A 26,838-nucleotide genomic window follows, 5' to 3' on the forward strand; every position below is an offset into this window, starting at 1 on the left:
AAATTGTCATTCTGTTGTGGCATTGACTTCTCAAATGTCTGGTAGAGCCCTGTAATTTCCAAATTAAACCAAGTAAAAAATAAAAGATAGGAAGTTCTTATGAGTTGTTATTATAATGACATTTAAGGTGAATATATATATTTTTTACATCCAAAAGAGACAGTTAAAGGGTTAATAAACATACAAATCTTTACTTTAGTATTTAATAGCATTTCATCTCCAGCAGTTAGTGTATGTACAACACCAGGTTTCAAAGTTTAACACACACAGCAGGTAGTTTAGCACATAGTTAAAGGAAAGTAGTTCAGCAAGGCATAGTAAACAGAAGGCACTTTATAAAGCCATTTAACACAGTGAAAAACAGCATAAGACAGTAAAGTAAGGCCATTAAGCTTAGGTCATGTTCATTATGGCACACAATCAAAAAAGGTTTTGCATCGGAAAAGTCAAGCATTTCTTATTGGACAAGTCCAGGTAGTCCCTCCATGTTCCGTTTGGTGCCTAAAGAACCCGACCCAGGTTTATCCCTCTACCAAAACACATACATTTCAACAACAAGCCACACCTTTACTGTGGTTAGGGGATGTGGAGTGCAAAGAAGAGCACTGTACAAATGTGCATAACAACGTAATAGTAATGACAAGTCAATATTTGGTCAATTAAGATGTTAATTTTTATTTCCTTCTCTAAAAAGTCCAGGAATGATAGGCATACAGAAATATAGAATTGGAGTGCTGTAAATAAGATGTTAAATATATAATAAAAGGCATCTTTCGGATTCCTTTGCATACAATTTTCTTCATAAATAATGAACAGTTACCTTCACCATTCAACCAGATTACATTTTATTTTGGAAAACTACGAAAAAGTTAAATCTTTCATCACTTGAACTTGACCCTTTCTCGTCATCTATGCCAGTGTGTGCAGGCTTTGGTTCCAACCCAGCACTAACAACAGATTCCACTAAACAAAAGCTTGACAATTAGTAGATTAGCTGAATCCGATGAATTAGTACAGGGCTGGTTCAAAAACCTGCCTCCCAGGTCTAAGACCTGGTTTCCCAAAAGCATCTTAAGGCTTAGAACCATAGGATCCTATTGTTCTAAGATTAACCTAACCTTAAGATGTTTTTAGGAAACAGGGCCCAGGACTGAAGAACGCTGATCGGCTGATGGCCTCAGTCAGATTGATTGGCTGTGTTGTGCTGCCCGGGGCAAGGGCATCATATCCTGAGCTGTGAGAGGAGGGCACAGAGCGACGTGACGCTCTCCCTCAGTCTGGCATCCTCTTCCTGTCCCAGGGACACGCCGGCTAGACGGGTTGAGCCCGACACCCCCAGGACACAGGGTAGGCTAAGGAACACCTCCGCACCGATACCGCCCCAGCCCTGAAACACACACGGTAAGAAACTCAATAGCATACTCCTCTTGCTCTCTTTCTTTACCTCCTTCTCAAAACCAATTGGAGGAGAAGGTCAGCGAGGACGAACTTCTGGCTCTCATATCCAATGGCTTTTGAGAAGGAGACAAGAAGGATGTGAGGAGTAGGCAATTGAGATCTTCCCAGGGAAACGGATAGGGACACAAAACTTAACACAGGTACAGGATGCGGCACAGAGCACAAGATGAGAAACATGACAGCAGTGCATTTTGGTCAGAAAACCCTCTATATACACATCTACTTGAGCTGAGGTGTATATAGTAAAGTGTGGTTTCTCGAGGGATCTAGATTGTATGCAACAAAAAATGATTTTTATACATTTTGCAATGGAAAGCAAAAATAAGCTTTTCTCATTGGACAAGCCCAGGTAGTCCCTCCCCGTTTCAGTCAGTCTGTGTGTAACTGATGGCTAGCTAGTTAGCGGGGTGCGAGCTAATAGCGTTTCAATCGGTGACATCAATCACTCTGAGACCTTGAAGTAGTTGTTCCCCTTGCACTGCAAGGGCCGCGGCATTTGGGAAGCGATGGATAACGATGCTTCGAGGGTGGCTGTTGTCTGTATGTGCAGAGGGTCCCTGGTTCAGGGCGGGGAGAGGGACAGAAGCAATACTGCTACATGTGCAGCTGTGTTACCTGTGCCAGTGTGGAGACAGAGTGAGTCTTCCTCTGGTCCACCAGGATACTGTGGGTGATGTCAGCGATAGACAGACCCACGGACCAGGATCGTTGGCCACGGCCCTTCAGCATCTCAAACGCCCTGCACAAAACAGGAAACTGGTCAACGCCATATTGGCCCATTCGGTTAGAGTAGGAAAGTATTCACACCCCTTGACTTTTTCCACTTTGTTGATACACAGTGGGATTAAAATGGATTTCATTTCTTTTCAACGATCTACACAAAATACTCTGTCAAAGTGAAATTCTAACATAAGTGTTTTATTTTTCATGATTTAAATTATCTCGATTAGATACGTATTCAACCCCCCGATTCAATACATGTTAGAATCACCTTTGGTAGCGATTACAGCTGTAAATCTTTAAGAGCTTTCCACACCTGGATAGTGCAACATTTGCCCATTATTTTCAAATTGGTTGTTGATCATTGCAAAACAGCCATTTAAGTCTTGCCATAGATTTAAGCCAATATAAGTCAAAACTAACTCTGCCACTGAGGAACATTCAACACTTTTGCTAAGCAACTCCAATGGCCTTGTGTTTTAGGTTATTGTCCTGCTGAAAGGTGAATTAATCTCCCAATGTTTATTTTATTTATTTATTTTACCTTTATTTAACTAGGAAAGTCAGTTAAGAACAAATTCTTATTTTCAATGACGGCCTAGGAACAGTGGGTTAACTGCCTGTTCAGGGGCAGAACGACAGATGTGTACCTTGTCAGCTCGGGGATTTGAACTTGCAACCTTTCGGTTACTAGTCCAATGCTCTAACCACTCGCCTACCGCCCGAAAAAACGTCTGGTGGAAAGGAGACTGAACCAGGTTCTTCTCTAGGATTTTGCCTGTGCTTAGCTCTATTACGTTTATTTTTATCCTGAAACTGCCCAGTCCTTAACGATTACAAGCATACCCATAACATGATGCATCCACCACTATGCTTGAAAATATGGAGTGGTACTCAGTAATGTGTTTTATTGGATTTGTGTGTTTTTTGGATTTGACTCAAACATACCACTTTGTATTCAGGACAAAAAGTGAATTGCGTTACCTAATTTTTTGAAGTATTACTTTAGTGCCTTGTTGCAAACAGGATGCATGTTTTGGAAAATTGTATTCTGTACAGGCTTCCTTCTTTTCACTCTATCAATTATGATAGCATTGTGGAGTAACTACAATGTTGTTGATCCATCAGTTGTTTTCTCCAATCACAGCCATTCAACTCTAACGGTTTTAAAGTCACCATTGGACTCATGGTGAAATCCCTGAGCGGTTTCCTTCCTCTCTGGCAACTGAGTTAGGAAGAACGCCTGTATCTTGTAATGACTGGGTGTATTGATACACCATCCAAAGTGATAGTTAATGCCTGTTTTTTTAAATCTTGGTTTCATCAGACCAGAGAATCTTGTTTCTCCTGGTCTGAGTCTTTTAGGTGCCTTTTGCCAAACTCCAAGCGGGCTGTCATGTGCCGTTGACTGAGGAGTGGCTTCCTTCTGGCCACTACCATACAGTCCTGATTTGTGGAGTGCTGCAGAGATGGTTGTCCTTCTGGAAGGTTCTACCATCTCCACAGAGGAACACTGGAGATCTATCAGAGTTACCATCGGGTTCTTGTTTTGGTACCTTTTCCCAGATCTCTGCATCGACACAATCCTGTCTTGGAGCTCTACGGACAATTCCTTCAACCTCGTGGCTTGGTTTTTGCTCTAACATGCACTGTCAACTATGGGACCTTATATAGACAGGTGTGTGCCTTTCCAAATCATGTCCAATCAATTTAATTTTACTACAGGTGGACTCCAATCAAGTTGTAGAAACATCAAGGATGATCAATGGAAACAGGATGCAACTGAGCTCAATTTTGAGTCTCATAGCAAAGGGTCTGAATACTTATGTAAAAACCTGTTTTCGCTTTGTCATTATGGGGTACTGTGTGTAGATTGAGGGGAAAAACATATTTCATCCATTTTATAATAAGGCTGTAACGTAACAAAATGTGGAAAAAGTCAAGGGGTCTGAATAGTTTACAAATGTACTGTATAGGGGAACAATGTGCAGTATTAGAATACAGTTGCACTCTGCCCTAGACACTGATATGAGGTCCGCTATATCATTGTTCAGTCTTCTTTTTTATATTAAGATTGGGTGAGCTGATCCTAGATCTGTGCCTGCGGGCAACATGTATCTGGAACACCTTCAGTCAGTGTGATGCCATTTTGGGTCATAGTCACGCCAGTCTCCGGGAAAAGTTCTTGGCAGTACTCTGAGGGATAAAGACCTCGTTGTTGTTTTTGTTACTTACCTGTCTAACAGAGGTTTGGTAGCTTTGGATCTGGGTGCGATCTCTGGATGTTGGTGGCTAGCCCCCATCAAAATGTTACTCAACACAGGGACTGCAACACAAAAACAGATTGTGAGTGTTAAAGAAATCCCATTAATATCCAGAGATATTGCATTAAATGGCTCCTGTGCTCCACAGAGAGTAATAACAAACATTCACTTCACCCACAACATCAGATACTGCAAGTAGATACTGCCTTGGTAGTTTGGTATGCAATGTTTCCCCTATATTCATTTAGCGGCAGTAGGCCAATGCTTCTAAATAGTTTCCACCAATCCCAAAAAAAGGATTACAAAAAAATAAATAATTGGGGGAGATCCAGGGTGGTAAAATGTTTTCAGTGCAATATGCAGAAATGGAGGAGCAATTTCCTGGTAGCTAAAATTCCAATAGTTCGCCTAATTTCAGTTTGTGACAATTCAAGCAATGTGTAGAGAATCATTTACCATCTAAACCACTGAAATATATTTTCAGTTGTTTATAGTTGGCGTACAAAACCGAAAGTAAAAGATGCAAAAACGAAACATAGAAATAGCGCACATAGAACAGATTTACAGTTTCTTTGACTTGCTTTGAATGAGAGTGACAGACCTACACCTAAAATGTTTGAATTTGGTCAGGTTGTCCAAAAAGTGGCATAATGCAGCTATAAATGACTAAAACCACAAAGTATGTAGAAATGATAATGTAGCTAAATATCTATATTTTAATAAGATCATTTTGAGCACTAACAATGACCAAAATAAAACTAGACAGTCAGGGAGAATCTAGCATAAGAATACAGCATAAGCCTTGGCAAAATGTGGACAAATTAGCTTTAAAAAACGCAAAAATGTCACTGCGGCCAAGAGTAGGGCCTCTAACATTTGGTCGGAAACCATGCCTTCTGGCCATGCCATGCCACCCCCCCGTGTTAACTTTGCCACCACTACTGAAAGAAATCCTCAGACCTGTCTCCATCTTACCTTTGTTGTCTGAGAGTTCTCCTATGACCCAGGCCTGTTTGTGTGTGTTGAGACTGATGTCCAGGACGTGACAGAGACGTTCAGAGTCCAGGTTACACCCCGCCCCGATCACCCTGGATGGTGGCAGGCCGCTCTGTCTCCACGCCACATGGGCCATGATGTCCACTGTCAGAGATATTAGAACAGAGGGTTTATGAAATTTTCGCAGATATTTTTTGTGGACAGTAAATCATACACCAATGCCAATATGAGATTTGAAAACAATTTTTCTGTATTTCCTATGACACTTCTAGTTCAGTGCCTTCTGCTGCTTTTGACTGGTAGGTGTGTGTGTGTGTGTTCGGACCTGGCTGCGAGGCGATGAGCAGCACAGCGTTGGGGCTAAGGCGGACCAGGCCTGGGATAATGCCCCGGTACATGTCCACGTTGGTCTGGACCACGCTCACGTACGACTGCTCGTTGCTCCACGCGTTCGCCGTCACCACGATCACACTGGAGTCGGCAGACGCCGACAGGTCTATCATTGGAAAACAAACGGTTCTTCAACAAAAGTGGAGTATCTTAAGGCCCCATTGTAACACACTTTTTTGGGGAAAGTGGTAGCCCCAGCGTTGATAGTCATCCCTTTAATAAACATCCCTTTTGAAGAAAGACCTGCACGCTCCAACATACAGCTTGTGAAAGTATTCACCCCCCTTGGCATTTTTCCTATTTTATTGCCTTACAACCTGGAATTAAAATAGATTTTTGGGGGGGGTTTTATCATTTGATTTACACAACCTACCACTTTGAAGATGCAAAATAAGAAAAAGAAAACAGAAATAAGACAATAAAAAAACAGAACACCTGAGCGTGCATAACTATTCACCCCCCCCCCCCAAAGTCAATACTTTGTGGAGCCACCCTTTGCAGCAATTACAGCTACAAGTCTCTTGGGGTATGTCTCTATAAGCTTGGCACATCTAGCCACTGGGAGTTATGCCCATTATCAAAGGCAAAACTGCTCCAGCTCCTACAAGTTGGATGGGTTCCGCTGGTGTATAGATATCTTTACGTCATACCATAGATTCTCAATTGGATTGACATCTGGGCTTTGACTAGGCCATTCCAAGACATCTACATGTTTCTCCTTAAACCACTTGAATGTTGCTTTAGCAGTATGCTTTGGGTCATTGTCCTGCTGGAAGGTGAACCTCCGTCCCAGTCTCAAATCTATGGAAGACTGAAACAGATTTCCCTCAATAATTTCTCTGTACTTAGTGCCATCCATCATTCCTTCAATTCTGACCAGTTTCCCAGCCCCTGCTGATGAAAAACATCCCCACAGCATGATGCTGCCACCACCATGCTTCACTGTGGGGATGGTGTTCACGGGGTGATGGAGGTGTTGAGTTTGCACCAGACATAGCATTTTCCTTGATGGCCAAAAAGTTCAATTTTAGTCTCATCTGACCAGAGTACCTTCTTCCATATGTTTGGGATATCTCCCACATGCCTTTTGGCATTTTTTTCTTTAAGCAATGGCTTTTTTCTGGCCACTCTTCCGTAAAGCTCTGTGGAGTGTACGGCTTAAAGTGGTCCTATGGACAGATACTCCAATCTCTGCTGTGGAGCTTTGCAGCTCCTTCAGGGTTATCTTTGGTTTCTTTGTTGCCTCTCTGATTAATTCCCTCCTTGCCTGGTCCGTGAGTTTTGGTGGGCAGGCCTCTCTTGGCAGATTTGTCGTGGTGCCATATTCTTTCCATTTTTTAATAGTGGATTTAAAATGGTGCTCTGTGGGATGTTTCAGATATTTTTATAACCCAATCCTGATCTGTCCACAACTTTGTTCCTGACCTGTTTGGAGAGCTCCTTGGTCTTCATGGAGCCCATTGCTTAGTGGTGTTGTAGACTCTGGGGCCTTTCCGAACAGGTTTATATATACTGAGATCATGTGACACTTAGATTGCACACAGGTGGACTTTATTTAAATAATTATGTGACTTCTGAAGGTAATTGGTTGCACCAGATCTTAATTATAGCAAAGGGGGTGAATACATATGCACGCACCCCTTTTTCTTTTTTTTAACCCAATACAATTTTCAGTCACATATTTGACAAACTGTGTTATAAATCATTTCTTATTTTTATAAAGTGATTTGAGCTTTAAAATTAAAACATCAGCCCTAAAATGGTTTATGTCAAGCCTACAATGAACACCACACATTGGCTATTGTAGGGGATATAGAAGTCAACACCTATATCCATGTGGAAATGTTATGGCATTTTCTCAATTGGTTTTATTGATAGGCCACTCTGATAGGACTACACTATGCTCAAATAACAACAATAGCCTATTGATCACTGTGAAACTAATTTAAAGCAGGTGTAGCCTGTGTTCACAATTAATGCGTGCTGGAAGTTGCACAGAATGCTCGCAATATTTAAGTTCCCGCTCACAAGACCTGAAATTTGCTCAGTGCCAATTTTTGGGGAGGGAACGTTAGATGTAAATCAGTGGTCCAAACTAGTGACTATATACATAGGCTGAGGTTTAGATGAATAGGTCAGGCTTAGTTTACAGTTCACTGCTGCTTTATTGGGTAAAAGTAGTGTCTAAGTTTATAGGAGATGTACCTTTAGATACCTCCACCTTCGGTAAGTTGAAAATCTCTAGATCCATGCTACCACCTTTGGTGGAGCTCTCAGCTACGTCAATGAAGACTAGTCTATCCACTTTACCCTATAAAGCAAAGAGAGAGAGAGAACATAATGTGAACTCTTCACTGTTATGAAGGATACATGGGATAGAAATGGTGATCAATCCTCAAAACACATCCTTTAGACACAACAGTGATTAAGAAAGGCTTGTCACATCAATGTACCTGGGTCGTGTTAATATGGCACCAAAAGCAAGAAAACAGACAAACAGGGCGACCTATAATTGTTTGTCAAGTAGGTTTAAATACATTTCACTTCAAAAATCAGCCTTTGATTCTGCTTTGTGACAAAATGTGCAATCCTTGAGGCAGGGCAAAGTGCAGACTGATAAGTACTACATGGACTTGTCCAATAAGAAACACAAATTTCTCGTCACAAAAGGTTTCCTGTTGCATGTCCTAATGAACACGACCCGGTTTTAACATTTGAGTGTCAAAACAAAAAAAGGCAGTCATACTTTTGCCAAAATGCTCATCACTGATGCCATTCCCAAGTCTCCGCCCCCAATGACTGTGACTTTGTTGATTAAATGATCGTGATGCTGTACTCCACCTGTGATAGGAGGACATGGTTAGAGTTAGAGCCAGGGGTGTTAACGTCAAGTGAAGTGTTTAGCTTCAGAATGCTGCAAAAAGAAAGTTACTAAACAGAGATTACACTTTTCCCAGTTCTACATGACAGACAATCAGATATGTTCTAAATTATACATTTCAATCTAAACATTCTGCAATTTACCACATCATCACTAGAGAAAGCTGGCTTGGCTATTGATGGCAAACTATCAGACCCAGCCACAGCTTAATCTGGAGTTTGCGTTGTCGGTTTCTGGTGAATATCAAAACGCTAATTTGTAGGTGACAGGATTCATTGAATGAAGAAATACACTTTGGAAATAATTGTAATATAAGCAGTCATGTGTTATCCTCTGGGCCCAAATATAGCCTTACCTTTTTAAACCCAATGAACCATTCAGCAAGTGGCATTCTGGCAGTATATGTCCAGAAAGTCTGGTTTCCCAGACACAGATTAAACCTAATTCTGGTCTGAAAAGCATGCTCAATGGAGAATCTCCATTAAAAGTTGTTTTAAACCCAGGGCCCATATACACAAAGCTTCTCAGAAAAAGGTTCTAGGAATCCTGTTAAAAAACAATGTTTTTTCTCGCAGCTCAGAGGAGGTTTTAGGATGAGGTTAAGACACTGTTCAGACAGAGAGTAAAATAAATTTATAAAAAGTTTCTCAGCTCGTAATCATGACAGTTTGAGGTACAGCAAAAGATAGTGAAGCTGCTCGTTGACATTGTTGCAAATGATGGAGGAGGAGAATAATAATAATAAATAATAATAATAATAGGCAACACACTTTAGACAAAAGGTTTGATAGAATTTTCACGACACGATCACTTTGCCAAGTCTGAATTTCTGCCTAATGTTGTCATGCAAAACCTTTTTTTAACCAATTCGGATGTGGATTTTTGATCATATAACTGTTATAGCAAACACACTCGTCACTTTAACTCAAATCGATCAAGTCACTTCCCGATAATGTTGCATAAAACGTTTGAAAGGTCGATCATTTTAATCTAACATGAGGCTCTAGATGCCTTAAATGGCCCAATTCTTATAGGCATACCCAATAAGGGATCATTTTATTACGTGATATTGCGCTCCAAAAGGGATAACATGTCGGTTAATTAAATAATCTAAAGAAAAATGTGTTTATTTATTACCTTAGTGGTTATAATTATTTAGGCATATCATGTGAAGTAGGCCTCATGTGAAATCATTGTCAAAAGCACAAGAGATACTGTTGCATGTAGGTAGATTAGTGTAAATGATCAATCCATAAATACCGGTCAAAGGTTTTGGAACACCTTTATTTTTACTATTTTCTACATTGTAGACTAATAGTGAAGACATCAAAACTACGAAATAACACACATGGAATCATGTAGTAAGCAAAAAAAGTGTTAAATAATAATAATATTTTTTTTTATTTTAGATTCTTCTAAGTAGCCACCCTTTGCACACTCAACATTCTCTCAACCAGCTTCACCTGGAATGCTTTTCCAACAGTCTTGAAGGACTTCCCACATATGTTGAACACTTGTTGGCTGCTTTTCCTTCACTCTGCGGTCCGACATCCCAAACCATCTCAATTTGGTTGAGGTCGGGGGATTGTGGAGGCCAGGTCATCTGACGCAGCACTCCATCACTCTCATTCTTGGTAAAATAGCCCTTACACAGCCTGGAGGTGTGTTGGGTAATTGTCCTGTTGAAAAACAAATGATAGTCCCACTAAGCGCAAACCAGATGGGATGGCATTTCACTGCAGAATGCTGTGGTAGATATGCTGGTTAAGTGTGCCTTGAATTCTAAATAAATCAGACAGTGTCACCAGCAAAGCACCCCCACACCATAACTTCTCACCCATGCTTTACGGTTGGAAATACACATGCGGAGATCAACCGTTCTCCCACACTCTCACAAATACACGGCGTTTGGAACCAAAAATCTCCAAGTTGGACTCCAGACCAAAGTGTTTCAAAGTGTTTCTCCACACCTCGTGTTTCTTGGCACAAGCAAGTCTCTTATTATTATTGGTGTCCTTTAGTAGTGGTTTCTTTGCAGCAATTTGAACATGAAGGTCTGATTCACACAGTCTCTTCTGAACAGTTGATGTTGAGATGTGTCTGTTACTTGAACTCTGTGAAGCATTTATTTGGGCTGCAATTTCTGAGCCTGGTAACTCTAATGAACTTATCCTCTGCAGCAGAGGTAACTCTGGGTCTTCCATTCCTGTGGCAGTCCTCGTGAGAGCTAGTTCCATCATAGCGCTTGATGGTTTTTGCGACTGCACTTAAAAAATGTATTTCACCTTTATTTAACCAGGTAGGCCAGTTGCGAACAAGTTCTCATTTACAACTGCGACCTGGCCAAGATAAAGTAAAGCAGTGTGACAAAAAACAACAGAGTTACACATAGGATAAACAAAAGTACAGTCAATAACACAATAGAAAAATCGATATACAGTGTGTGCAAATGGAGTAAGAAGGTAAGGCAATAAATAGGCCATAGTAACGAAGTAATTACAATTTAGCTAATTAACACTGCAGTGATAGATGTGCAGATGAAGATGTGCAAGTAGAAAACTGGTGTGCAAAAGAGCAAAAAAGGAAACAGAGAACCGTCCAGAGTGGTGATGCTAGTCGGGCAGGCACATCTATCACTTCAGTGTTAATTTGCTACAGTGTCCCAGAACTTTTTGGAGTTAGAGCTACAGGATGCAAATTTCTGTTTGAAAAAGCTGGCCTTTGCTTTCCTAACTGACTGTGTGTATTGGATCCTGACTTCCCTGAAAAGTTGCATATCGCGGGGACTATTCGATGCTAGTGCAATACACCACAGGATGTTTTTGTGCTGGTTGAGGGCAGTCAGGCCTGGAATGAACCAAGGACTATATCGGTTCTCAGTTCTACATTTTTTGAAAGGGGCATGCTTATTTAAGATGGTGAGGAAAGTACTTCAAAAGAACAAATGGGCATCCTCTACTGACGGGATGAGGTCAATATCCTTCCAAGATACCAGGATACCTGGGCCAGGCCCGCTCGCAACAGTGTTTTAGGGAGCGTTTCAAGAAACTTTCAAAGTTCTTGACATTATCCAGATTGGCTGTCATTTCTCTTCGCTTATTTGAGACGTTCTTGCCATAATATGGACTTGGTCTTTTACCAAATAGGATTTTCTTCTGTATACACCCCTACCTTGTCACAAAACAACCGGCTGGTTCAAATGCATTAAAGGACATTTCACAAATTAACTTAACCTCTCTTGGGTAGGGGGCAGTATTTTGACGTCCGAATGAAAAGTGTGCCCAAAGTAAACTGCCTGTTACTCAGGCCCAGAAGCTCGGATATGCATATACTTGGTAGTTTTGGATAGAAATCACTCTAACGGTTCTAAAACTGTTACAATTATGTCTGTGAGTATAACAGAACTGATATGGCAGGCAAAACCCCGATGACAAACCATCCCCCCCCCCCACCCCCCCCAAAAAAAGAATAATAATATTCAGCCTACCACTATTTTCAATGGCCATTGTCCCACCTGCCCATAAGAAGTTAACAAGGCACATCTGTTAATTGAAATGGTTGAGAGAATACCAAGAGTGTGCAAAGCTGTCATCAAGGCAAAGGGTGGCTACTTTGAAGAATCTCAAATATAAAATATATTTTGATTAGTTTAACACTTTTTTGGTTACTTCATAGTTTGTCTTCATTATTATTCTACATTGTAGAAAATAGTAAAAAGAAAAGAAAAACCCTTGAAATGAGTAGGTGTTCTAAAAATTCTGACCGGTAGTGAGGAAATATCAAAACAACTCCAAAGCAATTGCATGTGTAACAGGAACCACTGACTCGCTAGCTTTTTTATTATAAATGACACCGCTTAAACTCTGACGCCCTCTGGTGGCATTTTGTAAACTACGCATAATATTGTATACTACATTTCAGAGGGGTCCCAGGAGGGGGTCCCAGGAGGGGTCCCACTAATTTTCCCCATGTTGGGGAATAAGATATTTTTAAGTCTAGGTTTGAAATAAAATAGGTCTCCAATTACTGTTCCAAAATTATTTCAAATATATATTTTCCATAGAAAGCCGTTTTAAAAGCGCAGGCCTTGTGCAACGCAACGTTAAAATAGTTGTGTTTTTATTCGTTTTCATTTGAATTATTTAAAGATTTTATTCAGTTTCGTTTCAGTTTTCAGATGCACTTTACAATAGTTTATTTAGTTAAAGGTTTTATAAAAACATGTCTATATTATTTTTGTTTTGGTGTTGGACTAAAAGTTGCCAATGCGTGGGAGGTTAGGAGCCATTTAGTTGCTGTATAGTTAGTGTTTTTTGGGATGTCACTTCTTGACACTGTGGGCAGCAGGCATAAGGTGATTGTCCTGGTCATAGGTTAGGTTTAAAAGGTAGACTCAGGGAGATGGTGTATATGCACAAAGTAAACAGTAGTAGTGGGTCAATTTCCGCAACAACCAGGAGTGTTGAAGCGCAAGGCTAAACTTCAGGGGCTGGTTTTACGGACACAGCCGTGTAGTCTTTCAATCAAGATTCTCCGTTGAGCATGCTTTTTAGTCCAAGACTAGGCCTAATCTGTGTCCAGGACACCATCCCTATAACAAAACATTTTACCTTTGCAACATTTAATCTGTTTTGGTCCCCTAGCAATTATGTTGTAGCTGTGTGAATTGTACCCGAGAGCACATGCACAGATACTCTGTGTAACTGTGTGAGAACAAAGTCTTGTATTGTGCTAATCTCAATGGGCGTATTCGAGCGGATTGTTTTGTCAAGTCGCCTTTCAAACTGTGTTGCATTCTGGGGATAAAAATTGTCAGACTTGCACCTACATGTCGACTGCATGAACTTTACAAAAATCATGTGATCAAAAGGTCATGACATTTTGACTGCAGTCCACTGCAAGTTACTGCAGGTGTTCTTCATCCTGTGATGACATGGTAGGCACAGCTTGTCCCATTAATCAATCGCAAAAATGTAGGATTAGCTGACTACAAAACAAACATTTTAGATAATATAGAGAATCTGGAACTATTTATTGATCAGCATTTTGATATGCTCGAAAAAGAAACGGATACGTCGAAGTGAACAAGAGAAGACCTTTCCTCGAGTTCTGCGAGCAAAACTCAAGGGAATCCGCCGTCTAAATTCAACATTGGAGGGTGACGTTTTTATAACTATGTCTCCAGAAGATAGAGCATGAGCGAGCAGTTAAAAAACTGGATCTATCGCCTGGGCTACTGGGGGAGGTTGAGGCCTTAAAAACAGGAATGGATTACAGTAATTAAATGGAAGAAATACGAGCGGAAATAAGACATTGAAAACTACCGTGGACTCCCTACAAGACACTACAGAGAGGCTGCGGTTTTGATAAAACAATGAAAGTGGAATTTCGTTATCTAAAGTGCAGAAGTATGAAAAATAATATTGTTATAATGGGAATAAAGGAAGATGAAAACAAACTCAGTCAACGGAGGAAAAAAATATCAAGGTGTTCATGAAACGTAATCTCAAGATGACGGACGAACAATTGATTTTCAAAGGGCTCACCATTTCGATGGCAGAGCAGAGGGAAGGCCCTGTCCGATCATAACTATGCTAACCCACTAAAAAATAAAAATGGCCTTGTTACAACATGGTAGGGATTTGAAGAACACCCCATTCTCTACTCATGAACAATTTCCCCATGAAATAGTGGAGCGAAGACGTGCCCTGTACCCCACTTTCAAAAGGCTCCGAGCAGAACGTTTATTTATATGGAAACAACCAAATGTTCAAGGACTCGAAGATTACAACATGGCTGTGAGTGATAGCTACTTCCTGTTGAAGTAGTCCCCGATACATATTTGCTCCGCATTACAGTACAAATATGCAAATATGGATTAATTTGTTTTTCACAAAAAAAATTTTTTTTGCACTAACAACTTTTTTTTAAATAAACTAAGCTTGGATTTATGGTAATGCAGAACGGGTATGATGAACTTAACATTTTTCTATTCAGGCAATATGGAACTGTGGACTATATGGACTTAATATCAGGTTTTGATTTAGGGGAAGGCGAAGATGGGTAAGGCTGACCTTTTTACTTTATGATTTTTTTTCTTTATTTAATTTGACGATTGTACATTAGAAATACAAATGCTGTTTTTTGTTTGTTTGATATGGCCTAATTGTAGAGGTCGGGTATATTATGACTTAAAAGCTGTTAAATAGTGCGGCCCTTGTTTCGCCGATGTGAATCTGAATGATTAGCTTAAGAAAACTTAATAAATATTAATAGATTTATATAATTAAAAACCTGCCTAGGTTCTCTATTGGAATAGGCCTATACAATCCTAAAATAATTGGTGTTATTACCGTAAAAAATAATAATATGTGTTTACCAATAAAATGGGCGGATGGTGAAGTAGACATACTTGGTATAACATCTAAAAAAAAAATATATATATATATATATATATATAAATAAATGAACTTAACACAATTAATTTCAATAGAAAGTTAGCAAAAATAGATAAGATTCTGCAACCATGGAGAGGTAAAAAAGTTGTTTATTTAAGGAAAAATCACATTGATTAACTCTTTGGTCCTATCAGTTTACTTACTTACTAATGGCACTGCCTACTCCAGATGACTCGTTTTTTAAATCATGCTAAGCCAGACAAAATTAAACGTGCCTATTTATATAATGAATATGAGTTTGGCGGGGCAACAATTTTTTAGTATTAAAGCTTTAAATCCTCTCACTAAAAACTCATACATAAGTTATATTTAATAATCTACTGGAGAACCATTTTGGGTTTAAGAACAGCATATCCTCTGTTAAAAAATGGCCTTTATAAGGATTACAACTTCACATTTCAGACAAATTGAAAATGGCATTTTGTTTAAAGTATCACCCTTTCTTAAAACAAGCTATACAAAGCTGGTTACAATTTCAGTTTTATCCTCCAGAAAAGAGAGAACAAATATTACAGCAAATGCTATGGTTAAATTCAAATAAACTGATTAATAAAAAAAAAGTTGTTTAAAAAAAAATTGTATTATATTTATTAATGATACTATGAATTGAAACGGAGGCGTTACAGTTGAAGTCGGAAGTTAACATACACCTTAGCCAAATACATTTAAAGTCTGTTTTTCACAATTCCTGACATTTAATCCTAGTAGAAATTCCCTGTCTTAGGTCAGTTAGGATCACCACTTTATTTTAATAATGTGAAATTGCAGAATAATAGTAGAGAGTGATTTATTTCAGCTTTTATTTCTTTCATTACATTCCCAGTGGGTCAGAAGTTTACATAGACTCAATTAGTATTTGGTTGCGTTGCCTTTAATTGTTTAACTTGGGTTAAACGTTTTGGGTAGCCTTCCATAATAACGTGGGTGAATGTTGGCCCATTCCTCCTGACAGAGCTGGCGTAACTGAGTCAGGTTTGTAAGCCTCCTTGCTCACACATGCTTTTTCAGTTCTGCCCACACATTTTCTATGGGATTGAGGTCAGGGCTTTGTGATGGCCACTCCAATACCTTGACTTTGTTGTCCTTAAGCCATTTTGCCACAACTTTGGAAGTATGCTTGGGGGTCATTGTCCATTTGGAAGATCCATTTGTGACCAAGCTTTAACTTGATGTCTAGAGATATTCACAATTTTCTTTCCTCATGAAGCCATCCATTTTGTGAAGTGCACCAGTCCCTCCTGCAGCAAAGCACCCCCACAACATGATGCTGCCACCCACATGCTTCATGGTTGGGATGGTTTTCTTCGGCTTGCAAGCCTCCCCCTTTTTCCTCCAAACATAACAATGGTCATTATGGCCAAACAGTTCTATATTTGTTTCATCAGACCAGAGGACAATACTCCAAAAAGTAAGATTTTTGTTACTATGTGCAGTTGCAAACCGTTGTCTGGCTTTTTTATGGTGGTTTTGGACCAGTGGCTTCTTCCTTGCTGAGCTGCCTTTCAAGTTATATCGATACAGGAGTAGTTTTACTGTGGATATAGATATGTTTGTACCCGTTTCCTCCAACATCTTCACAAGGTCCTTTGCTGTTGTTCTGGGATTGATTTGCACTTTTCACACCAAAGTACGTTCATCTCTAGGATACAGAACACATCTCCTTCCTGAGCGGTATGACGGCTGCGTGGTCTCATACGATTGTTTGTACAGATGAACGTGGTGGTACCTTCGGGTGTTTGGAAATTGCTCCCAAGGATGACTTGTGGAGGTCTACAATTTTTTTCTGAGGTCTTGGCTGATTTCTTTTGATTTTCCCATGATGTCAAGCAAAGAGGCACTGACTTTGAAGGTAGGCCTTGAAATACATCCACAGGTACACCTCCAATTGACTCAAATGATGTTAATTAGCCTATCAGAAGCTTCTAAAGCCATGACATTTTCTGGAATTTTCCAAGGTGTTTAAAGGCACAGTCAACTTAGTGTATGTAAACTTCTGACCCACTGGAATTGTGATACAGTGAAATAATCTGTCTGTAAACAATTGTTGTAAAAATTACATGTCATGCACAAAGTAGATGTCCTAACCCACAGTTTAACAAGGCGTGTGGAGTGATTGAAAAATGAGTTATAATGACTCCAACCTAAGTGTATGTAAACTTCGACTTCAACTGTATCCCTAACCCTAACCCTGTTTACTTGTTAGCTACCTACACAAATAGCTAGCTAGAACAAAGTGTTAATAAGATAAATTCATTTAAAAAGATTAAAAGCAATACAAATAAGTTATCGAAAATATATGGGAATATCTGCTCAATTCAAACTTACAACCAATTGATCGCAGCACTACCACAAAAATGGAGGCGGCAAGTGGAAAAGGTAGGCAACTTGTTTGCCTGCCATATATTAAAGATACAAATTGGCTGACAGGAACTGGCATAAATAGAAAAATATACCAGTTCCATTTGAGGACAAAAATGTTGACGGCTGCGCCATACAGGTTGCAAAATAAATGGGAAGAGATTTGCAATGTACCAATTCCATGGCATATGGTTTATGAACTGGTACAAAAAAACTACACTTGATTCAACACTTAGTTGTTCAATTTAAATTATTATATACAATTCTTGCCACCAACAGAATGCTATATATAGGGCTTACAACTATCTCAGCTCTGTAGATTTTGCTGTGATGAGACAGAATCAATAGATAATTTATTCTGGTATTGCCCCTATGTAGCTTGTTTCTGGTCACAGGTTCAGGAAAGGTTTAAAAAATTATTATTTTAAAATCACTTTATATAAAAGTACCACTTAAAATTAACCTTACAAATAGCAGTGTTGGGCGATTTGGAAAGCCATTGTCAGTCAATAAGGTTTTCATCTTTAGCTCACAATCTGTGGAAACTATACAATTAGACTTTTTTTTTTAAAGTATATAAAACGTCACATTTGAAAAACATGGCATATGGACACCAAACGAGGGTGGACTATGATCGGTGGGATGGGCTGAGAGGCGGGATTAAAGAGCTTATGTTTGTTAATGTATTATTGTTATGTGACTGCTTTATATAAAAGTACCATGTTTGTAAAATGTTCATTTTTGTAACAAAAAAAGTTGTAAAAAAACTAAAAGATATTTGTCCCCGTAGAGGGGAGGGGTTAATATTTTTTTTATAAAGTTCATCCTGCAGCCATCCCCCGCATTATGGGAAGCTCTATTGTGAACCAATCATGAGGGATGTTTTTGTTTAACCCACGCGAATGTGACCAAAGACATTTTTATTTGCCAAAATTTGTGTAATGGATATATACAAATAAATGTGTTATGAGGCTCTCACTTCTTGATTGTACAATGCACATATTATATTATGAGTTCCGTACAATGTGTGATATGAGGAGAATGTTTATTTCAACATCATAAAGAAAACTTCTTTTTTTTAAACAATGAAAACTGACTTTCGGCTTTCACCTCCCTCAACCTTTCGGCTGCTTTAGCGCTGTGTTTTACACATGGGAAATTGTTAAGCGTGAATCAAGAATGCTCCACCACCCAAAGGACATCCAGCTAACTTGACAACTGTGGGACGCAATTGAGTCAACATGGATCAGCATCCCTTTGGAATGCTTTCGACACCTTGTAGAGTCCACGCCTAGGGCTGTGGAGGTCACTACATTTGTCGGCAGGTGATTGTCAAGCAAATAACTGTTGGTCTCACTGTAATTGACTGTTAATTAGCAAACATATTTAGCATTTCCCGGCTTCCAAACATAGCCACTGATGCAGACATTTGGAACACCTACATTTTAAAAAGTCTAATAAATCCATATAATATAGCCTACACCTTCACAATAAATCCATTATTTATATTAGACAGGTCTAAAGAAGCATGATATGAAGGAATGTAGTCTATTTCAGAAGCAAAGAATAGCATACTCTGAGTTGTCCTTATGTTAGGTCCTGATCTGGCTGTGGGCTACACTAGTTTTCATGTAGCAGACAAGATTAGCTAAGAATTGCGTGGCATTATTTTATAGTATTAAGAATACAATTGAACAAAGCTGAATAAAATAGAAAGGATATTTTCTCCAAACGATTTGAAAAAGTGCGCACATGCTGTGATGAGCGGTTAACAAAGAAATAGGTGCTCTTATATACTTAAGAGTTAAATGTAACTTTAGTTATTCTACAAACGTTGGGCTACATGTTTGGATTTTTAATACATTGATGATGCGACTAATGATGATTTGAAAAGAGAGTTCTGCTTTGTTTTTTTGCGCAGGCTATACACTTCATCAGTCTCAAATTTCACAGCAGCTTCCCCTTTGTGGCCATAATGCACACAAAAAAAAATCCATGCTTTTGCTGCCAGTGGCCATTGTGCCCAAAGTGCTGTGTTGTTCCCTTCTCTCTGAGTGCTGCTTGCTCCGAAGCACCTCTCACTCACATGGCTCTCCATCACGTGATCAAGGCTTTCTCACAGGCTACAAGCGAAGACAGACACATCAGGGACCCAACTGCACACATCCTTATCCAATTCCGATGTGATTATTGAAGATAATCGAGGAACATTTACTTTGTCAGCCAACAAGATGAGTAGGCCTAATGAACTGCAAAAGCACTAGCCTATGTCAATCTACTATCCCCCATAGTACAAAAGTTGACCTATTCTATTCTGTGCAAGAAATAAATACTCCAAACATAGTCTGGGTAAGTTGTGGGATGTGATAGGATCCAAATTAATACAACCACGAGCATAAAACCCCCCCGCTGCAGAGCAACATTTTTAGTTTAAAATTGATAAACAATTTGGCTATTTCTTCACATTATAAGTGTACAAGGCAGTAGGATATATACGCGAATGTTCCATTAGCGGGAAAACACCATCAAAAGTGACCGCAAATGTGATTATGCATGTAAATTATTTTATTATAAAAGATTAAGAGTGAAAATTATGCAAGTTAGGCTCTACACCCCTTGTAAAGTGGCTTAATGCGCTTAATTTTCTTTTGACATTGCCAGCAGTAAGATTTGAGTTCCCGGTACCGGGTCCAAAAACAACCACTCAGAGTTTAACAGGTACTGGTTAGGACAGCTCATGAGGTGTCCTAAGAACTAGGCTTAAGATACCAACATCAAACCAACCATATGTGCAGAATTAGCCCATTTTGGAAATGCTGGATTCGCCACTGCTCTTAAACCATTTAATCTGTGTCCGGCAAACCAGGCAATTAAATCTAGTCTATATACCCACCTTCATTGATCTTCAGGTTGGAAACGAAGGCCAGCAGCACATTGGGGTCTCTGTTGTCTCCTGTGGACTTGGTGCCCAGCGGAGGCTCCTCCTCAAACTGGGAGATCATCTCAGCCAGGAGACCTACTACAGACGACTTGGGCTGAAGAGGAAGACACACAGCTTAACAAATGGGAGAGAGAGGATGCGTCAATGACATGAGAATTTACTCCGTCAAAAATGCTTCATCAAAGAATGAATAACATGACACTCGCACAAATTTGCTACATTTGAGGTGGAGCTGAAAAATGAAAGTCACACTCGACGTGACTTCCATATGTATTGTCCATACTACATCTTTTCTTGATTCCTCACATCCTCTCCTTTCTCAAAACACATTGGAGAAGAAGCCCAGAGGGCAGAGACCTTTGACATTATCCTCCAGTAAGGTAGAGAAGGATTTTGTTACATTACAGCCTTACACTAAAATGTATTAAATATTTTTTTTCTTAATCTACACACAAAACCCCAGAATGATGAAGTGAAAACAGGTTTAGACATTTTTGCAAATGTATTACAACTAAAAAACAGAAATACCTTATTTACAGTGCCTTGCGAAAGTATTCGGCCCTTGAACTTTGCGACCTTTTGCCACATTTCAGGCTTCCAACATAAAGATATAAAACTGTATTTTTTTGTGAAGAATCAACAACAAGTTGGACACAATCATGAAGTGGAATGACATTTATTGGATATTTCAAACTTTTTTGACAAATCAAAAACTGAAAAATTGGGCGTGCAAAATTATTCAGCCCCCTTAAGTTAATACTTTGTAGCGCCACCTTTTGCTGCGATTACAGCTGTAAGTCGCTTGGGGTATGTCTATCAGTTTTGCACATCGAGAGACTGACATTTTTTCACATTCCTCCTTGCAAAACAGCTCGAGCTCAGTGAGGTTGGATGGAGAGCATTTGTGAACAGCAGTTTTCAGTTCTTTCCACAGATTCTCGATTGGATTCAGGTCTGGACTTTGACTTGGCCATTCTAACACCTGGATATGTTTATTTTTGAACCATTCCATTGTAGATTTTGCTTTATGTTTTGGATCATTGTCTTGTTGGAAGACAAATCTCCGTCCCAGTCTCAGGTCTTTTGCAGACTCCATCAGGTTTTCTTCCAGAATGGTCCTGTATTTGGCTCCATCCATCTTCCCATCAATTTTAACCATCTTCCCTGTCCCTGCTGAAGAAAAGCAGGCCCAAACCATGATGCTGCCACCACCATGTTTGACAGTGGGGAAGGTTTGTTCAGGGTGATGAGCTGTGTTGCTTTTACGCCAAACATAACGTTTTGCATTGTTGCCAAAAAGTTCAATTTTGGTTCCATCTGACCAGAGCACCTTCTTCCACATGTTTGGTGTGTCTCCCAGGTGGCTTGTGGCAAACTTTAAACAACACTTTTTATGGATATCTTTAAGAAATGGCTTTCTTCTTGCCACTCTTCCATAAAGGCCAGATTTGTGCAATATACGACTGATTGTTGTCCTATGGACAGAGTCTCCCACCTCAGCTGTAGATCTCTGCAGTTCATCCAGAGTGATCATGGGCCTCTTGGCTGCATCTCTGATCAGTCTTCTCCTTGTATGAGCTGAAAGTTTAGAGGGACGGCCAGGTCTTGGTAGATTTGCAGTGGTCTGATACTCCTTCCATTTCAATATTATCGCTTGCACAGTGCTCCTTGGGATGTTTAAAGCTTGGGAAATCTTTTTGTATCCAAATCCGGCTTTAAACTTCTTCACAACAGTATCTCGGACCTGCCTGGTGTGTTCCTTGTTCTTCATGATGCTCTCTGCGCTTTTAACGGACCTCTGAGACTATCACAGTGCAGGTGCATTTATACGGAGACTTGATTACACACAGGTGGATTGTATTTATCATCATTAGTCATTTAGGTCAACATTGGATCATTCAGAGATCCTCACTGAACTTCTGGAGAGAGTTTGCTGCACTGAAAGTAAAGGGGCTGAATAATTTTGCACGCCCAATTTTTCAGTTTTTGATTTGTTAAAAAAGTTTGAAATATCCAATAAATGTCGTTCCACTTCATGATTGTGTCCCACTTGTTGTTGATTCTTCACAAAAAAATACAGTTTTATATCTTTATGTTTGAAGCCTGAAATGTGGCAAAAGGTCGCAAAGTTCAAGGGGGCCGAATACTTTCGCAAGGCACTGTATATAGTATTCAGACCCTTTGCTATGAATGAGACTCGAAATTGAGCTCCGGTGCATCCTGTTTCCATTGATAATCCTTGAGATGTTTCTACAACTTGATTGGAGTCCACCTGTGGTAAATTCAATTGATTGGACATCATTTGGAAAGGCACACACTTGTCTATATAAGGTCCCCACAGTTGACAGTGCATGTCAGAGAAATGTAGAGCTCCGAGACAGGATTGTGTCGAGGCACAGATCTGGGGAAGGGTACCAAAACATTTCTGCAACATTTGAGGTCCCCAAGAACAGTGGCCTCCATCATTCTTAAATGGAAGTTTTGAACCAACAAGACTCTTCCTAGTATTTTCCGCCTGGCCAAACTGAGCAATCGGGAAAGAAGGGCCTTGGTCCAAGAACCCGATGGTCACGCTGACAGAGCTCTAGAGTTCCTCTGTGGAGATGGGATAACCTTCCAGAAGGACAACCATCTCTGCAGCACTCCAACAATCAGGCCTTAATGGTAAAGGGGCCAAACGGAAGCCACTCCTCAGTAAAAAGGCACATGACAGCCCGCTTGGAGTTTGCCAAAAGGCACCTAAAGGAATCTGACCATGAGAAACAATATGCTCTGGTCTGATGATACCAAGATTGAACTTTTGTCCTGAATGCCAAGCGTCACGTCTAGAGGAAACCAGGCACCTCTCATCACCTGGCCAATACCATCCCTACGGTGAAGCATGGTGGTGCCAGCATCATGATGTGGGGCTATTTTTCAGTGGCAAGGACTGAGAGACTAGCCAGGACTGAGGGAAAGATGAACGGAGCAAAGTACAGAGAGATCCTTGATGAAAACCTGCTTCACAGCGCTCAGGACCTCTGGGGCTAAGGTTCACCTTCCAACTGGACCATGACCCTAAATAGCACACAGCCAAGACAACGCAGGAGTGGCTTTGGGACAAGTCTCCAAATGTCCTCGAGCGGCCCAGCCAGCGCCGGACTTGAACCCGATCCAACATCTCTGGAGACCTGAAAATAGCTGTGCAGCGACGCTCCCCATCCAACCTTACAGAGCTTGAGAGGATCTACAGAGAATAATCGGTGAAACTCCCCAAATACAGGTATGCCAAGCTTTGTCGCGTCATACCCAAGAAGACTCCAGGCTGTAATCGTTGCAAAAGGTGCTTCAACAAAGTACTGAGTAAAGGGTCTTAATACGTATGTAAATGTGTTTTTATTTTTTATCAATTTGCCAAACATTTGAACCTGTTTTTGCTTTGTCGTTATGGGTTATTGTGTGTAGATTGATGAGGGGGGAAACTATTTAATCAATTTTAGAATAAGGCTAACGTAACAAAAGTGAAGGGGTCTGAATACTTTCCGAATGCACCGTACATGCAATAGTATCTCTTGCGCTTTTGATAATGATTTCACAAGGCCTATTTCACATGATATGCACATGATATGCCTAAATACCTACATCATGCTATTTAAAGTAAGGCATTTGGAGCGCAACATCACATTGTACAAATGTTCTCTAAATTGGCCAATTGAAGGCATCTAGGGCTTATGTTAACTTATACTGAACAAAAATATAAAAACAAAACAATTCAAATGTTTACTGTTTCTGTTCATATAAGGAAATCAGTCAATTGAAATAGAATTTATTAGGCCCTAATGTATGGATTTTTCATGACTGGGCAGGGGCGCAGCTATGACCATCCATTTGGGCGCCAGGCCCAGCCAATGAGAATGAGTTTTTCCTCACAAAAGGGCTTTATTACAGACCAAAATAGTCCTCAGTTTCATCAGCTGTCCGGTTGGCTGGTCTCAGACAATCCTGCAGGTGAAGAAGCCAGATGTGGAGGTCCAGGGCTGGCGTGGTTACACGTAGTCTGCGATTGTGAGGCCGGTTGGACATACTGCCAAATTCTCTAAAACAGCATTAGAGGCAGCTTATGGTAGAGAAATTAACATTCAATTCTCTGGCAACAGCTCTGTTGGACATTACTCATAACTTAACATCTGTGGCATTGTGTTGTGCGACACAATTGCACATTTTAGAGTGGCCTTTTAGTGTCACCAGCACAAGGTGCACCTTTGTAATGATCATGCTGTTTAATCAGTTTCTTGATATGCCACCCCTGTCAGGTGCTCACTAACAGGGATGTAAACCAATTTGCACACAAAATTTGAGCTAAAAAAGCTTTTTGTGCATACGGAACATTTCTGCAATATTTTATTTTAGCTCATGAAACATGGGACCAAAATTTTACATGTTGCATTTATATTTTGGTTCAGTATAGATTGTGTTCGATGAAAATTAGACCTTTCAAACGTTGTATGCAACGTTATCGGCAAGTGACTTGATGCCTACAGTTGTAAAGCGATTTTGAATTTTTTAAACGGGAGTGAAGAGTGTGTTGATAATAATGGCAATTATTGTAAAAATTATTTTAACATCCATCAGAATTGGTTAAAGGTTATGCATGCCAACACATAACATACTATATAATTAAGAGTAGGCAATATGATCGTGATAGTCAGGCGAAAATTATATAAAAATTTTATTGCAACATTTGATGTACAGTAATTTACCGTGGTTGTCTGAAGCAACACCTGCTATGGTATTCACAGCTGCCAATGCCTCATCGCGATTAGTGTCATCACTATCTTGCGGTCCCTCAAACTGTTGTGATTACCAGATGAGAAACTTTTGATTTTGATTTTACTCCTGGCTCAGAGTTTGTATGGGCAGTGTCTTATCATCCTAAAACCTACTCTGAGCTGGGAGTTTGTCTTAGAACAAGTTTTAAAACAGAATTCCTATGATCTTTTCAGAGATGCTTGGTGGATACGGGTCTTGGTCAGCATGGATTGCCTTTCTGTCAAGAGAAACAACAGTGATCAACTCTCACAGATGTATCTGTGTAGTAGAGCCTCCTCTTACATGGTCCCAATTGTGGAGGCTGGGGAGGTAGATGCGTCCTCTGGCGTCCACGTGCTTCCCCTCCCTGATGACCATGTTGGTGGTAGGCCTCAGCAAGCAGATAGGGGGGGTGAAGGGGAAGGAGTCCATCAGCCACAGCAGGATGGGCAGGTTGTATGAACGGCCTGGGAATTATACAGCATGGAATACAGAACTTACTGTACATTAACAGTAAAGCCATCTAACTTTGATACGCATTGAGCATTGTTCAGCTACAATCAGTCAGTACTTGGGTTGACAATAACAGTGGCAGTGTTGAACCTGGGTAGTGGATGGAGAAACTCAATAAACTCAGTTCACGCTAGATACATGTTTTGCATTATAGGGTTTAACGATTTACCCACGGCATTCATTAGGCCTTTACCCATAAACTTTAACATGATAGATAAGACTCACCTTCATATTTCACCGGTATGTTGCCAATCAACTTCAGCAGATCTTTTTGGGTGCCGTCACTGAAAGCTTAGAAGAAACGGGTGATTTTTTTTGAATGGACAGATACAGGAACAGTCTGTCCAATCAAACTCTTCACAGGGCCATTATGTGATCATTCTGATGAAGCCAACGTACTGTATGTGCCAGCTACTGGTTTCATCGCGGGATGAATCCGGTGAACTTTCTGCAGCTCCTCAATAGCAACATCACGAAACTTGTACTGATATAATAATAAAAAATATGACATGATGCGATTTAGTTGCCTAGTTAGCTAGCTAGATACAAAACAATGTTAAGTAATGACAATGAAATGGAGACAACTGAATTTCATGGAAACGTCACTTGTGGTCTATTTACTTCAGACTTCCTTTAGGGGCCTGAGCAGCCTGCAATAAAGCTGGTTTAACCGGTGGTTAGCTGATCAAATTGACAATAGTATGAGTAACGTTAGGGGCTATATAAACAAACACTAGCCAGCTAGTCACACAAAACGAACTAAGATAGAAAGAAGGATAGAACTTTGACACAAACCCTTGACAGTATCTTCTGTATTGCTTCCGGGCTGAGATCCATGGTTTACCATCTGTTGATTAATAATGTGTAGTGAAGGAATAAGGTTCTGTGATCTGATGCAGCCCAAACTAGCTTTAAAGCACTTGACAGCAAAACACAACTTCCGCAATGTAAAAAGGGGCGTCATTACCAGGTACGGAAAGCCGAAGGGAAGTTCTTATCTCAGCACCTCAATTAAATTTTTCAGACCAGTAATCTGAAGCAAAGCTTTCAACATTGTAATTTAAATCTACA

At 40.0% G+C, this 26,838-nt stretch overlaps 1 protein-coding gene across 1 annotated transcript; it reads right to left on the reverse strand.

Moving 5' to 3' along the window:
• Positions 1 to 185: 185 nt before the first annotated feature.
• Positions 186 to 26,727, reverse strand: uevld (UEV and lactate/malate dehyrogenase domains). Its single transcript, XM_020456371.2, has 12 exons — positions 26,563 to 26,727; positions 26,167 to 26,251; positions 25,993 to 26,058; positions 25,558 to 25,721; positions 20,419 to 20,560; positions 8,575 to 8,669; positions 8,034 to 8,139; positions 5,764 to 5,934; positions 5,418 to 5,582; positions 4,414 to 4,504; positions 2,074 to 2,197; positions 186 to 1,387 (listed from the first exon to the last, which is right to left on the reverse strand). The coding sequence occupies exons 1-12, from the start codon at positions 26,602 to 26,604 to the stop codon at positions 1,223 to 1,225; spliced, it is 1,416 nt and encodes a 471-aa protein (XP_020311960.1). The 5' UTR covers positions 26,605 to 26,727; the 3' UTR covers positions 186 to 1,222.
• Between the last annotated feature and the right edge of the window lie 111 nt (positions 26,728 to 26,838).

This window comes from Oncorhynchus kisutch, linkage group LG22 (assembly GCF_002021735.2).
Source record: "Oncorhynchus kisutch isolate 150728-3 linkage group LG22, Okis_V2, whole genome shotgun sequence".
In the NCBI taxonomy this organism is placed as follows: domain Eukaryota; kingdom Metazoa; phylum Chordata; class Actinopteri; order Salmoniformes; family Salmonidae; genus Oncorhynchus; species Oncorhynchus kisutch.